General features: G+C 41.3%; 2 protein-coding genes across 3 annotated transcripts; both read right to left on the reverse strand.

Moving 5' to 3' along the window:
- Positions 1-360: 360 nt before the first annotated feature.
- Positions 361-1,905, reverse strand: RB195_010613 (uncharacterized protein; the record flags this gene model as incomplete). The annotated part of the gene is made up of 4 exons (XM_064191704.1): positions 361-585; positions 664-752; positions 1,451-1,558; positions 1,803-1,905. The coding sequence occupies 4 exons, from the start codon at positions 1,903-1,905 to the stop codon at positions 361-363; spliced, it is 525 nt and encodes a 174-aa protein (XP_064049287.1).
- A 1,798-nt stretch (positions 1,906-3,703) lies between these two features.
- RB195_010614 (uncharacterized protein) lies at positions 3,704-11,360 on the reverse strand (the record flags this gene model as incomplete). 2 transcript variants are annotated; one of them, XM_064191706.1, is made up of 9 exons in its annotated part: positions 3,704-4,153; positions 4,486-4,857; positions 5,514-5,616; positions 6,259-6,340; positions 6,466-6,546; positions 6,609-6,663; positions 6,780-6,867; positions 8,152-8,253; positions 11,281-11,360. In XM_064191706.1, 9 exons carry the CDS (start codon positions 11,358-11,360, stop codon positions 3,704-3,706), a joined length of 1,413 nt encoding a protein of 470 aa, XP_064049288.1. The 2 variants fall into 2 exon arrangements, with proteins under 2 accessions (XP_064049288.1, XP_064049289.1); XM_064191705.1 differs by lacking the exon at positions 3,704-4,153 and having other exon boundaries at positions 4,465-4,857.
- Between the last annotated feature and the right edge of the window lie 1,255 nt (positions 11,361-12,615).

The raw sequence follows: 12,615 nt of genomic DNA on the forward strand, positions 1-12,615 counted from the left end.
GATATTTTTCGAGAAGAAGCTAAGTACGTCTGATGTAAGTAGTTTACATCTGAACTAAGACATCAAAAATATTAGCCTGCAACATTAAAGTGCTCACATTTTGTGTGTACAAATTCAAAATCAGCACTACTGTGTCGGAACTAAGTCAATGGCCGAAGACTGTTTCATGGTCTGCAGAACTTGCTGCAATCTGGCTAAGCGAAAAGTCGTACCGCTGGTTTTATATGACCTTTCTCAATTTATTTTTGGTGGTTGACGCCTCCATCTGTATGAGAAGAGTATTTTTCAAATTTATTCCTTATAATCGCTGCTTCAAAAGACGTTTTAATATTTCGGAAAAAATTGGACAGTCCAGACTTCTCATAGCGTCACAATAGTCTGCGTGTCGCACAGATCATCATCTTCAAATGGTTTAGCTATCTGTTTCTTTTCCTGTGGTTTTTCTTTCTTCTTTTTCGCCTTCTCTTTCTTCTTCTTAGACTCATCTCTCTTCTTCTTTTCTTCTTCTTCTTGTCTTCTACGTTCTTCCCGTTCTTCCTCCTCCTTCATTAACTGTTCCCTCAACATCTTCTTCTTTTTCTCTCTCTAAAACATGCATAGACACCTCTTCTAAGGACGTGAACACCATTTATTGTTGTCCATAGATAAGCAAGAGACGCTTACCCACTCAATAAAACAGAAGATCGCTACGCCAGCAACTACTAGGACCACGAAAATTATTGACAAAGAGATAATAACTTTAAGATGCGAGCCTAAATACTACTATGGAAGTTACTACGTTGATTCTGACGTTACAATCGCCGGAACACAATAATTAAACATTGAAAAAGAATTTTCTAGTGACTTTGATTCTATTCTCGAATTGTATATGTACATTTTCATCTTTTGTCTCGCAGTCCGGTTCTAAGTAGGAGAGACACATTTCCGTGCCCAGAAGACGAAAATATAAGAGATATTCGCGTCCTGCACCTAGCACTTTCTACAGTTTATTAAATTCACTAAAGAAGCGAAACTGCGTCGTTGACCGACCCAACGCTGCTCGGTTACCTGAGTTCAAGGTGTGTGCATCGAGAAGATGACTGCTTTATTTTCTTTACCTTACAAACATCACCACACAAAATTCGTAGAAAAGTTAGGTTTGACTGTCGCACTCTGTACAAATTTATGGTGACCCGAAAAAATTGGCAAAATTTAAAAAATAGTGTCGTAGTTGCTATTTACTAGTTACTGGTTGATTTTTCAGCAAATTTTCCTATGAAGTGGTGACAAGTAGTTATGCAATTAGAGACACCTCAGAGACGTTTCCAAAAGAGGTGAAACACAGGTAACAACCACTTTCTTGAGGCTAATAACTCTATCATCTTTCTTTAAAATGTCGTACATTGCTTATTCGATATTCGAGTCCGATTTAAAAATGAAATAGTAGCATAACGTAATCTGTTAAACTCACTGTCAAGCGCAGCAGCAACGCCGGGAAAAAAGGCTAGCAGTAAAACAGGAACCACCGCACATTTCATTGAGGCATATTTAATGAGACCATCCCAATATATGTTTCTTGCTGCAATGCTCCCTTGTTATTGTCCACAACCATGGAATTACTTACTCGCCCCAAACTGCGGGCGGATGTTACGGCCTAACCCAGTTATCCGCATCTTCGACGAGATGAGTCGTCCTTGAGCATATTTGAGCCTATCCTGTTCGATCTCCAGCTAGAGCACGCATAGAATCTATCCAATCGTCGCTCCAACCCCGCGAAACCTAACCTTTCGGATAAACTGCCTACCAACACAAAGTGTCCTCACCTCCGTCCGGAACTTTCTTTACTGACCCAAGAGGCCTTTTCCTGATTGAGTCTGGTGGCATCTTCAGGACAACTTGAACAAGCCGATCACGCGATCCTCCCATTATGTAAGCAAAAAAGCAAAAATGCAATGACTACTTAGAAGGCAGGCAAAATGTTTTCCACCAGTATTTCCACTTTTAATCATGTTGTTCGTTATGGCACAACATCGGCCAAAGGTAACCTAACAGTCGTCTTAGTGGCTTTCTCTTCATGTAGTCAAGCTTCTCCATCACCGTCGGCAGTGCTGCCCAATTCTCCGATCTCTATATCGTGGTAGAAAGAACTGCGGGTAGGGAGGGTCGCAGCTTGACTCCATTGGCAATAGGGATTCAACTCCTTAACCACCGGGACTTAGTCAAGGAGCTGTATGCCGAATTCGCTTTGGCGCACCTTTGCTGAATATCTCATCTATTTCTGTTTGTGGTCTTCGACTCACGCGCGTCGCTAAGACCCGGTGACAGTAGTGCCGTTTTCAAATAAAAACTTAAAAGCCCTCAATGTGGGGTGGTGCGAGTTTCAGGTGAGCTATGCCTTTACGGGGTCGCAGATTATGGGGAGGACGGCGATTCCATCCATTTCTTCCTAATTTCCGTAAAAAACGGCTCGGAGGATACGGCTTCAGGCGTTCCTGCGCGCTCTTTTCTACAACGAGTTCAATTGGAGCGCGCCAGCCTTGTGCACGCGCCGCATCTTCCGGGCGGTTTTTTACGGCAGTTAAAAAGAAATGGACGGAATCACCCTCCTCTCCTAGTCTACGACCCCGTATAGGAACTTTCCACCTGAAATCCGCACCACCACAGATTCGTGGGGTGATGCGTTTAAGTGGAAATTGGGACCACTGCCGCTTTTGTCCACGATAGGTGTCGATGTGGTTTCATTTAAGAATAAGGTACTTTAGGTAGGTACTAGTTTATTGTTCAGACACGATGCAACGCCTGCACAACATGCCATCCTTATTATTTTGATCTGCCCAACGACGGCGAAGTTTAGCTGATATTCAATGTGCACTTTCGATGACATAGGCTGCATATTTCTTTCACATAACTATGCGTACTTGTATATGCCGTTCTTAATACATAACTGGTCTTTTTTGTAGTGTGTTCTTAATCTTGTTTCCAGGCCAAGCAGGTAAGGTTCCAGAAACATGTTGAGTGATCCAGAAAGATTTATCTTTTTGTCCCTTCTCCGCAGGTGTTGTTTGCTTCCGGATAATCACAAACTGCTTGAAATGCAACTAGGACTCTAGTGGTGTTCACGAGCTAATCCAATGAAAAAAAAGCTTAAACATTGCACAGCATCATTTAAGAAGCAAGAGAGTATTAAAATCTGATTTCAGACATTTCACACATCCTTTTGTTACCAATGCAATGTGAAAACATTACTCAAGAACTTGGTTCCCCTCGTCTGTACTATCAACACTTCCTATAAAGTAATGGTCTGGTAGCATGAAATTTCGTGAGGGTCATTAAAATACTTACAAAGGATAAAGATTCTGCGCCAGATCATGTGTACTTTTGGCTGCAACTATAGTTGAGCAGTTCTCTGCAATCTTTCAATTTCTGGAAAAGAATCTAGCAAGCACGAGAGTAACGGAAGGAGAGACGACACATAGAAGCGTGCGCTAGGATGACAGCCTGCATTTGTTACTGCCATGAAATGGTTCACATCTTGTGTTGCATTGCAGAGATCTTGTGAACCATTTCATGGCAGTAACAAATGCAGGCTGTCATCCTAGCGCACGCTTCCATGTGTCGTCTCTCCTTTCGCTACTCTCGTGCTTGCTGACAATTTTACTGTGAATTTATGCTCTGTGCTGGTGTTCCAACAACCTCGCTAATTTTAATTTCTTCCCAAACTACTTTACCTGTTTTTGGCCACCAACTCGACATGGACGGATTCAACGGTAATAATTTCGTGCGTTGGCACCAGAAGGTAAAATGGAATGGAATTGGCTCCACAGATTCGAGTTGGCGGGGCTCCAGAAAGCGGTGAATTGAAGTACACAGGTTCCACGCTGTCGATTTCACGCGCCGACCCCGGAAAGTTCTGTAAGGGATCCACAGTGCGGACTCGTCTCATCACCCCATTCCGGTGCACGAAATCAACGCCGTTGGACCCGTCCCACCTTATTTTGCCAGCTTCTGGGGCCTGTGCATTAGCTCGACTTGACGGGAATCGTTCAGATTCAGTATACCGATGTCGTTTTAGACCTGAACTCCCAGGAGCGAAACGTTTAGGAAACACATACTCAGAAGGAAATGAAGGGCCACTCAGAAAGCTCATATCCAACGAAGCCTTCAAAAGAGCTGTCTAAAAGACAGTAAAAACTTTCTCTTTTCAGTCCAACAGAGTAGCGTAAAAAATAAAATAAACATGTTCTGCTCTCATTGTATGACCATTGTAAACTCTGGTATTCATTCTGAAATCCATATTTATCTTTATTTCATTCGAAATTGAAGATGAATTAAGAAAAAATAAAAAAAAATAAATTAAATACACTTAGTCCATCACGTTTGCGGCGAGCTTTCCAGCTTCAATTTCTAAGATTTAAAGCGAATCCGAATGGATTATGTAGAGCCACTGTGTTGAGTACCATGAAGCCCATTTCACACAAGCAATCATCAGAGCCTTGTTACTGTTACCTCTTCATCATCGCTATGTTTGTCACTTATCCCTGAATCCATAGAAGATCTCCCACATATTTCTAGTGTTCCTTCAGTTTCGCTAACACTCCCCTCTTTCGATGCAACTTCGAGATCGTCGCATTCGGCGCTGCTTATAGACGCTATTGGGGAAAAATCAAGAAGTTGATCTTTCTGCGATTTCTTATTTGGAACTCCCCGAGGTGGTGGACTAGGAGGATTTTTGACGGCGGTCAGCCTCGGGTGAGCAACATATCCAGAAGAATCGCAAGCTGTCTTCGGCACCCTCCGCACAACAGCAGCCGTAGTAGATTTGTTCGTATTCTGCCTATCGATTTCGTCGTATTCTTCTTTTGTGCCATCTTTCTCACCCTAAACAACGCCAAAAATGTGAAATTCTTCTAGTTTTGTTTACAATTAATGTACTTAGTTCAGTTCAACGCCCAAGAAGTAAAAACATTGGAAGCGTTTTATATCACGGCCAAAAGTCCTATCATGAATCGTAAAGAAGAATGCATCGCTGTGACCAACGAGCTGGCGCCATATCAGGACCTTTGCGGGTTTTGACCTACGGGGTCAGAGGCGGGGGCATCGTTACTAGTTAATACTAGCGGCGCAACTCTCACAACTGGTGGTCCGCTAACATCACCATTTTGTGGCTATCAAGGTGAGCGCTGGTCTGCTTTTCTGACGTTGCTTTTAAATAACCTGTTTGCTAAATCATATCTTGTGGGATGACGAGGCGTTTGAGGGAGTAGATTACACGTGTCTTTGATTTTTCCAGGCTCTGAAGAAGGCGACGACGCCGAAACGTTAGCCAGAATAAAGATCAATAACAATCTTGGTTCAGCTTAAGAAAGTAGTACACAATCAAACTCTACGATGCCAAGATTCAAAGAAGGTCGAACTTGGAACTTGCTCAAGAAGTAATTCAATTATTTGGGCAAGGTGGAGAAATTACGAACAAATGAAACTTTGAGATTATTATTAAGCTTCTTGCTGCTATTAATTCAGTTCAATAAACTCACAATACTTCTGTTTCCAGTCCTTTGAGCCTGTAGTGTTGAGCTCGGAAAATATATTCTGTTGGTGATGGTGCCCATTTTGCAAACTTCACATGAACAGCGAGCACTAGAAAACATCACAAATAGAATGATTAGATTTTCTTCAAAAAAAAAAAGAGAAGAAACAGATCCTAGACGTGTAGAAGGTGATTGAAAACAATCCGTTCTTCATTTAGAAAAAAAAAATTATTACCACCATTACAAGAATTAGCTTTATTAACATTCATTCAAGCATTATTCTTGGAAGACGCTGATTTTTACTACGATTTCAGTTGCAACGCGCCATCCGTGTGCACGCGTCGCATCAAAGTGCGAGCGATGATCAATATATGTCTCGATGATCAATATATGTCTTCTCACCAGCCTATTCAATTGAAACCCATGAATGGGCTACTGAGGGGACCAGAACGTGTGCCTAGAGGCGTAAAAACCAAAGTGGTTCCCACGCCATTTTTTACGGCGATCAGGGAGAGATGAGCGAAACCACCTCGGACATCGCGATCGTCAAGCCCATCCTCAACTTTTTCCGCAGATTCCCTCACCACGTCAGATTAGTGGTATGCTGACTTTAACGAGTGCTTGGAGTGTTTTAAAAAATTGGAAACAGCAACTCCATTTACATTTTATTTTCGGACCTCGCAACTATGTAAAGCAAATATGAATTAATGAGTTATGAAACTATAGCACTTTAAAAAAAAACTGTACTAACCTCACATCGTCGCTCCATGCAGTTAATTGGGGAAGTGACTTTGAGTGAGTCCTTTGCAAAGGACGATGCGTCCCCGATATTTCTAAACACGTGCTTTTATTCATTTATCTCTTATGAGCAAAAATAACCTCATCGTATAGACAAATGTGGAGAGTTCACTGAAAAACTGAAGATTGAAATTTGATGGAATAACATGATTGGACCTACGTGCTCCAGTTTCTTCGGTCCATTGGGATGGAATTTTGTTCCTGAAGCGACTTGGAGCTTTTGGAATTGGAGAGCTGGGGACTGAAACAAGGCAGTCACTGATGACAGGCCTCACAAAAATAGAGGTGAACATCAGAACTCACCTGTAGCAGTGCCTGCGGTTCCAGGGAGTATGTCCATTCTGGCAGCACTTGGAGGCTAGAAACAGCCCTTTTTGAAAAGGATTTCAACTTCAACGAACATCTTAAGAGCTACGAGCTAAGCACACAAACAGCGACTGAAACATTGTGAAAACATCGAAAAACGTTGCCCACCAGCAACCTGCCGAAAGGACTTCTTTCTATTTCCTCGTTCGTTAAGGGTGCTCTACTTATTTTTCCAACAGTTGGCCAGTTCGGGTCCCTAAAATGCTCGTCCTTGCCACTTGTTTTTCTGATGAAAGTTATCATTTCGAGTTTTCATTCAAGTTGAGGACAACAATAAATTCTGTGAGCTAATTTGACAAAAAGAAATCAGTGCAGCATTCAAAGGGGTTCATCAGTATGGGTTGTTCCTAACATAATTTCGGTTTTGAAAATGTTACTTACTACTTGTTTCTTCTATATGACTTTCTCACTGCGCTCTCAAGTTTTTAATTTTACTATATTTATTTCTGCTTCTTTTGGCACGATTTAGCGCTACTTTCGAGGGTCCTCGAAATTGTGGACGACTGCCACTTGCCAGAAACACATACACGGAAGCAAACACTTAACCAGGCACACAGGCACAGACAGATAAACAGATAGAGAGATGGATAAACAGATTAAATAGATAAGCAGTCAATTGCCACTGGAAGAGAGAAAGCCAACAAATACTCACATACAGATATGCACATCCATGAAGACTCACGGGTAAACCCAAAAACACAAAGATACACATACTCACAGAATCTCCTGAAATATATTTTTTTGTTCCTTGCACTCAAGAAGGATGTTACTTAGGGCATCATTACGCAAAACGACAGTTAATATGACGAGCACGTATGAGTATGAACTTGGCTCAACGGTCCGCAATAGAGCCTGGATTTTCAAACACAAAGTGGACTCAGGATGACTCCTGGTCACACTGCGGTTGACATGACACACCACAGACAGAAAAAAAACCGGAGAGTGACGGAACCCAGAAAAAAAAACAGAGCAAGAGACGAACAAACAAATTCTGCACTCCTCAATATTGTTTTGTTTCCATTGAATAGATCGATCGCGATAAGAATTTCTCAGCCATCAATACTCCAGATTTTCAGTGTTTTATAGGAAAACTCATCCTGTCTCATTCTCTTATTTGTACACATATGTATAGTCGGGTCAAAACGACATAAAGCACGGACAGCTGCGTGAGCGGCTGCGCTTGAAGTGGCGCTGTGGATGGAATCGAATTGGGGCCATGGGGAACTGCAGAGAAGGGTGGCGGTAGCGGGATCCTTACACGGTCCGAACCAGTGCGCTCCACAGCGCCGCTTCGAGCGCAGCCGCTTACGCATTGTCCGTGCCTCATGCATGTCATTCTGACCCCACTATGTAGAGTCGGTGAGAGATAAATATTAATTTTATGCCACTATGATAGTGCAGCGTAGTGGGAGGCATGCAAGATTGAAATAATGCATAGAACAGAGTATTATTTAATAAAATAAAGTTTACTAACACTTACGGGGTTAGAAAATTTGGGCGGCTGTACTTGCTTTTTGTTCCTTGATTTATAAAGTTCAATACATGTGTGACACTGCTGTCTGGTTCAATGTGGATTTCAACCCTAAAATCAAAACATATCAAGAATTTTGGAAATTTCTGACAATCTCTTCATCATTGAATAAATTCTCTTCTTAACAGGAGGTCCAGAGTGAATAAAGGTATATTCGTTGGAAGAGATCAGAAAACAAGCAGGATTTTATCGTGCTAATTGTAAAGAAAGGATAAAAATCAAAAGATGCACAGCGTTGATCAATCCCTATTTGGATGGTGTCGACTTCTGCATCAACCTAATGGTACACACTTATTTCTAGTTTTAACCATTCTATTACTAAAGGATCATCTCCAGTGCAGAGAACAAACAACCTTATCGTTCTGCGAACATAACGTGTCTTCTCTCTACTTAAAAGATTAACCCCTCTGCCATATTTCCATCATGGTCATAGTAATTCTTGGGAACACTTTGTCTTGAAACAAAAAAGTGCATTCAGCCTCCCAGAGAATTTTATTAGCTGGACTTCCTTATTAACTCTATGAATTAAGAGCAAATTTGCGACAAAAATTCGCTTGCTGGCCATATCACTTTCTGAAAACACGGAGAGCTGACTGGTTTTTTTTTTAAGTTGTTGAGTTTTGAGTGCTAATTCGTAGCTGTTTTGTATGCAATTCAACACCACACCAGACCCTTACCAAAATATGAAAATGCATACAAATGGATTTTTATCTAATAAGTTTCTCTCCTCCTAGAAGCCATCTTGGGAGCTGCATTTCCACATAGCAGTGTAACTAAATGTCGCCAGTTGTCTAAGATATTAACCATTTTTCAAATTTTGGTGGTTTATCTCCTTGTGCGATGGCTTCGTAGATGTAGTAGAAGTAAGTGTAGCTAGGGTCAATCCCGGGGCGATATTTGCGCAGTAAAGCATGCAGCGGATTCTTGTCGTATTCTGGCAGTTAGCAAAAACTGAAGCGAACAATAGGAGGATACTTCTTAAAGTAACAATTGACTTCAAATTCGGAAGATCTAGATTTTATTTTACAACTATCACGTCATAATCATTTGTTCCCTCACGTATTACAAGTAATATAACGTTTCTTCGGAGACTGTGATCATCATCAACGCTGCAACCTGAAGTCTGTTCGCAACCGTTAACATTTCCCTTTCACTCTAACACACAACAATCGAATCAGTGCAGAGAAAAGATTTTTTGAATGAAGAACACTGTTCTAGGTACATTGGGCCAGTATGTATAGCAAAGGAGAATTTTATTGCTTTAAGAAAGCGAAGGACTATCAATTTTACTTCCGTAACTGACTGTAAACGGGGACTTTCCACTAACGGCAGTCAAAATGAAGAGAAGTTCCTTGTGAGACCTTGAAGTGAAACGACACCACGAAAGAACAGAGTAAGTTCGCCTTTTGAGCGGAAAGATGTCTTGTTGCTATCACAGATAAAAGGGGAATTCTGAGACGATGTTTTTTTTTTGAACAATTGAGCAGGAGAGACCAAACAGACACGTAGTTTGCTATAGATACATCCTCCATGATTAAAAACAGAGAATTTCGTCCAATGACCAAACCACACCAACCATGTATACATAAGAATACACAAATATGAAACAAATATGAACTCGTAAGTTTTTTACTTCTATAATTTAATTACTATTTTTTACTTGTATAATTTACTGTCATAGTAAGGACAGTTAAACCGGTTATTAACCAATCATCATAGAAAATTGTTCCCTCATTAATTTCCAATTTAATTATTCAACTGAAGGAAAAGAGGTTTTGTTTCTCCTCTGGCCGTCTTCCCCTTTTTCGAATCAAAGCGTGGGATTTGTGAAAAGGCATCAAGTGTTCCACTTCCAATGACTATTTCAACGTTCAGCTTCTAACGCGGGTTATAACCTCCTCAAGCTGTCTAGCGTCTTTGTAAACTGTAGTCGGATCCCGGTCAAATAATTTTTAACCATCTATTTGATAGCTTGTTCTACTGGATTGCTTAAGCTGCAGCCAAAATTGCTACTAATTATGTAATACTTTACGGTAATTATTAAGTGTTTTAATGACTTCTTTGAAGCGTTTGCAAAATTACCTTCTCCATCTACTAACAGACTGTTGTCTATGTAGTAAAAAATATGGAGATGTAGAGAGAAAGCGGTGACAAACGCACAATTTGGTCGAGCTCTAATTAGTGGTGCGAGATGGCAGTTTGCGTGCGTATCATTACCTTACAGCATCAAAGGGGAGTTACTCGCTCGTAAATGGATGTCCGAGCTGGATTCACCGGGCTCAAGAACGTAGCACTCTATCACGACGACCGTGTCTTCTTCCCGATATTGCACCAATACTGAAAACATGGGAAATACAAGTGGGTTTACAAGGTCATGCAAAAGAGGGCCGGAACCAGTTAGGTGTCAGTTCGGCGAGATGCACTTTCCATGTTTCATGACATCAATTATAGCCCAGGTCTTCCTTTTTCTTCTCATTCATTTATTATTCCACCGTTTCTTATCTTTCAGCCAGTACGTCGCTACATAATAACGCGTGTTCTTAAACATAATCAGTTTACCAGTTCTAGAAATTCTTTAGTACGTAGTCTCCTGAATTGCAATCAATCCGATTATATCAGATTTAACTGACCTAAGTCGGTAGGAATTTCAGAGTCGCCTCAGCAGAGAACGATAGCAGACATAGCTCACCGACCACAGATCGAAACCTTTTTTCTTGGATCTTTTTGTTATTATTTATATAACAAACGTAAAGGGATACATGTCTAAATGTCCTCAAAAGACGAACTTGTCTGAGAATACCGCGGAAGTGTTGAACACCTGGGTGTAAAAGGCGCTCCCCATAAATTAGGACCACTTTCGTACGACTGTGCAAACGCACTCGAAGTTCGTATTCATAGACATTTGTGTCTTCTGATAAGGAAGAAGGACCTCTCGCATGCGGCGGGTTCTTATTGATTTTCTGGTTCTCCTAGAATCCTACTTGCTTCTATGTTCGCGCTCCAGAAGCAATCCTGTTTTACGTTCACCGGGTACTCGTCAATTACATTTCCCGTACACTTCACTAAAGGTACACCAACCTGAAGTCGAATGGCTGACCGATATCCAACGATGATTTCGATCTTTGCTTATGAGCGCGTCTCGGCAAGAAGTCGAACATTGAGGCACCAGCAACGGACGTTCGCAACTAACTCTGAAAACAAATGTGATAGCCCGCGTGGACTGATAAGTTGCCGGGACGATGCTGCGATCACAAAATTCCATGCGTGCTCCCTTCTGCAATGGATGCAGCAACACAAAAACTATTTGAGCGAGCACAATGGATGTGTCGTGGTGTAAGTAAATCTCACTATGAGTGTAGCTGTTTAAAGCAGTTCAAACCGTAGTAGAGGTTATGCAGTGACAATTGTATGAAGCAATAATGATTAGTGAAATAAGTATGTCGTGAAGATAACTAAATAAATAATAGATGAGTGAGAACTGAACGAAGGGAAAAATTTCGGTGAAGATGTGCCGAATTTCTTCTCAAGCATCGTATTAGGAAAAGGACGTTTAGGAAACTATGACTGGAACACCTTAACGGTATGCGCCAAAGTAGGGCTCTGCTTTTTTAGCAAAATCAAGTAATCAAAGGAGTTAATATGATGTACATGCTAGTAAAACTCTTGCTTGCGGATGTGTGGGCCAAACTCTTAATAATTACAGTTTTTGGCGAATTTTCAGTACTGTAGTTAAACGTTAGTCGATGAAACTGGGAGTTGCCAAGCTGATTATGAAAGAGCTGGCGCCACGAAATACCCTTTGCTGGGCAGATTGACGTCTCTCCCTTATCACCTCAAACACATCTTGGACGCTGAGAAACCAAGACGAAACGGCACGTGCTGTGTGTCGTTGTGGCGTCATTCTTACTCCTGAACGCGCGGGATTTTATGAACCTGAACACAGGTCCAGAAGTGATGCTACGGATGAAAGTCAGCAAAAGGACTACTAGGACTGGAATCAGCATGAAACTAAATATTTCTAACTAAAGCAAACTCTTTCGGTCGGAATAAACACGATTAATTTTTTCTATGAGACCCACGTTCCAATTATCTTCACAGCCATGACAAAAGCCTAGAAGCTAAATCTAAACGAATTTCACTTCCACAGAAAAGGCAAAAGATGAGAATTTGGCACTTGTGCCGTCAACCACGTGCCAATCAGTATCGGTTCGTCGTCTCATTCCACTCAGTGCACCACTACCGGCTGGTGAAAACAAGTGGTTGAGCACTGTTTGTACTCTCCGCATATTTGTGGTAACCATTCTCCGTGGGATTTTTTAATGGATCTCCTTACGAACTTTAAATGACCACTCGAAGCCGGAAAAGATATAGCTAAAGCTTTCAGACTTTCATTTTTCGAAAAGTTGCTCTTAC

Source organism: Necator americanus, chromosome III, assembly GCF_031761385.1.
Source record: "Necator americanus strain Aroian chromosome III, whole genome shotgun sequence".
In the NCBI taxonomy this organism is placed as follows: Eukaryota; Metazoa; Nematoda; class Chromadorea; order Rhabditida; family Ancylostomatidae; genus Necator; species Necator americanus.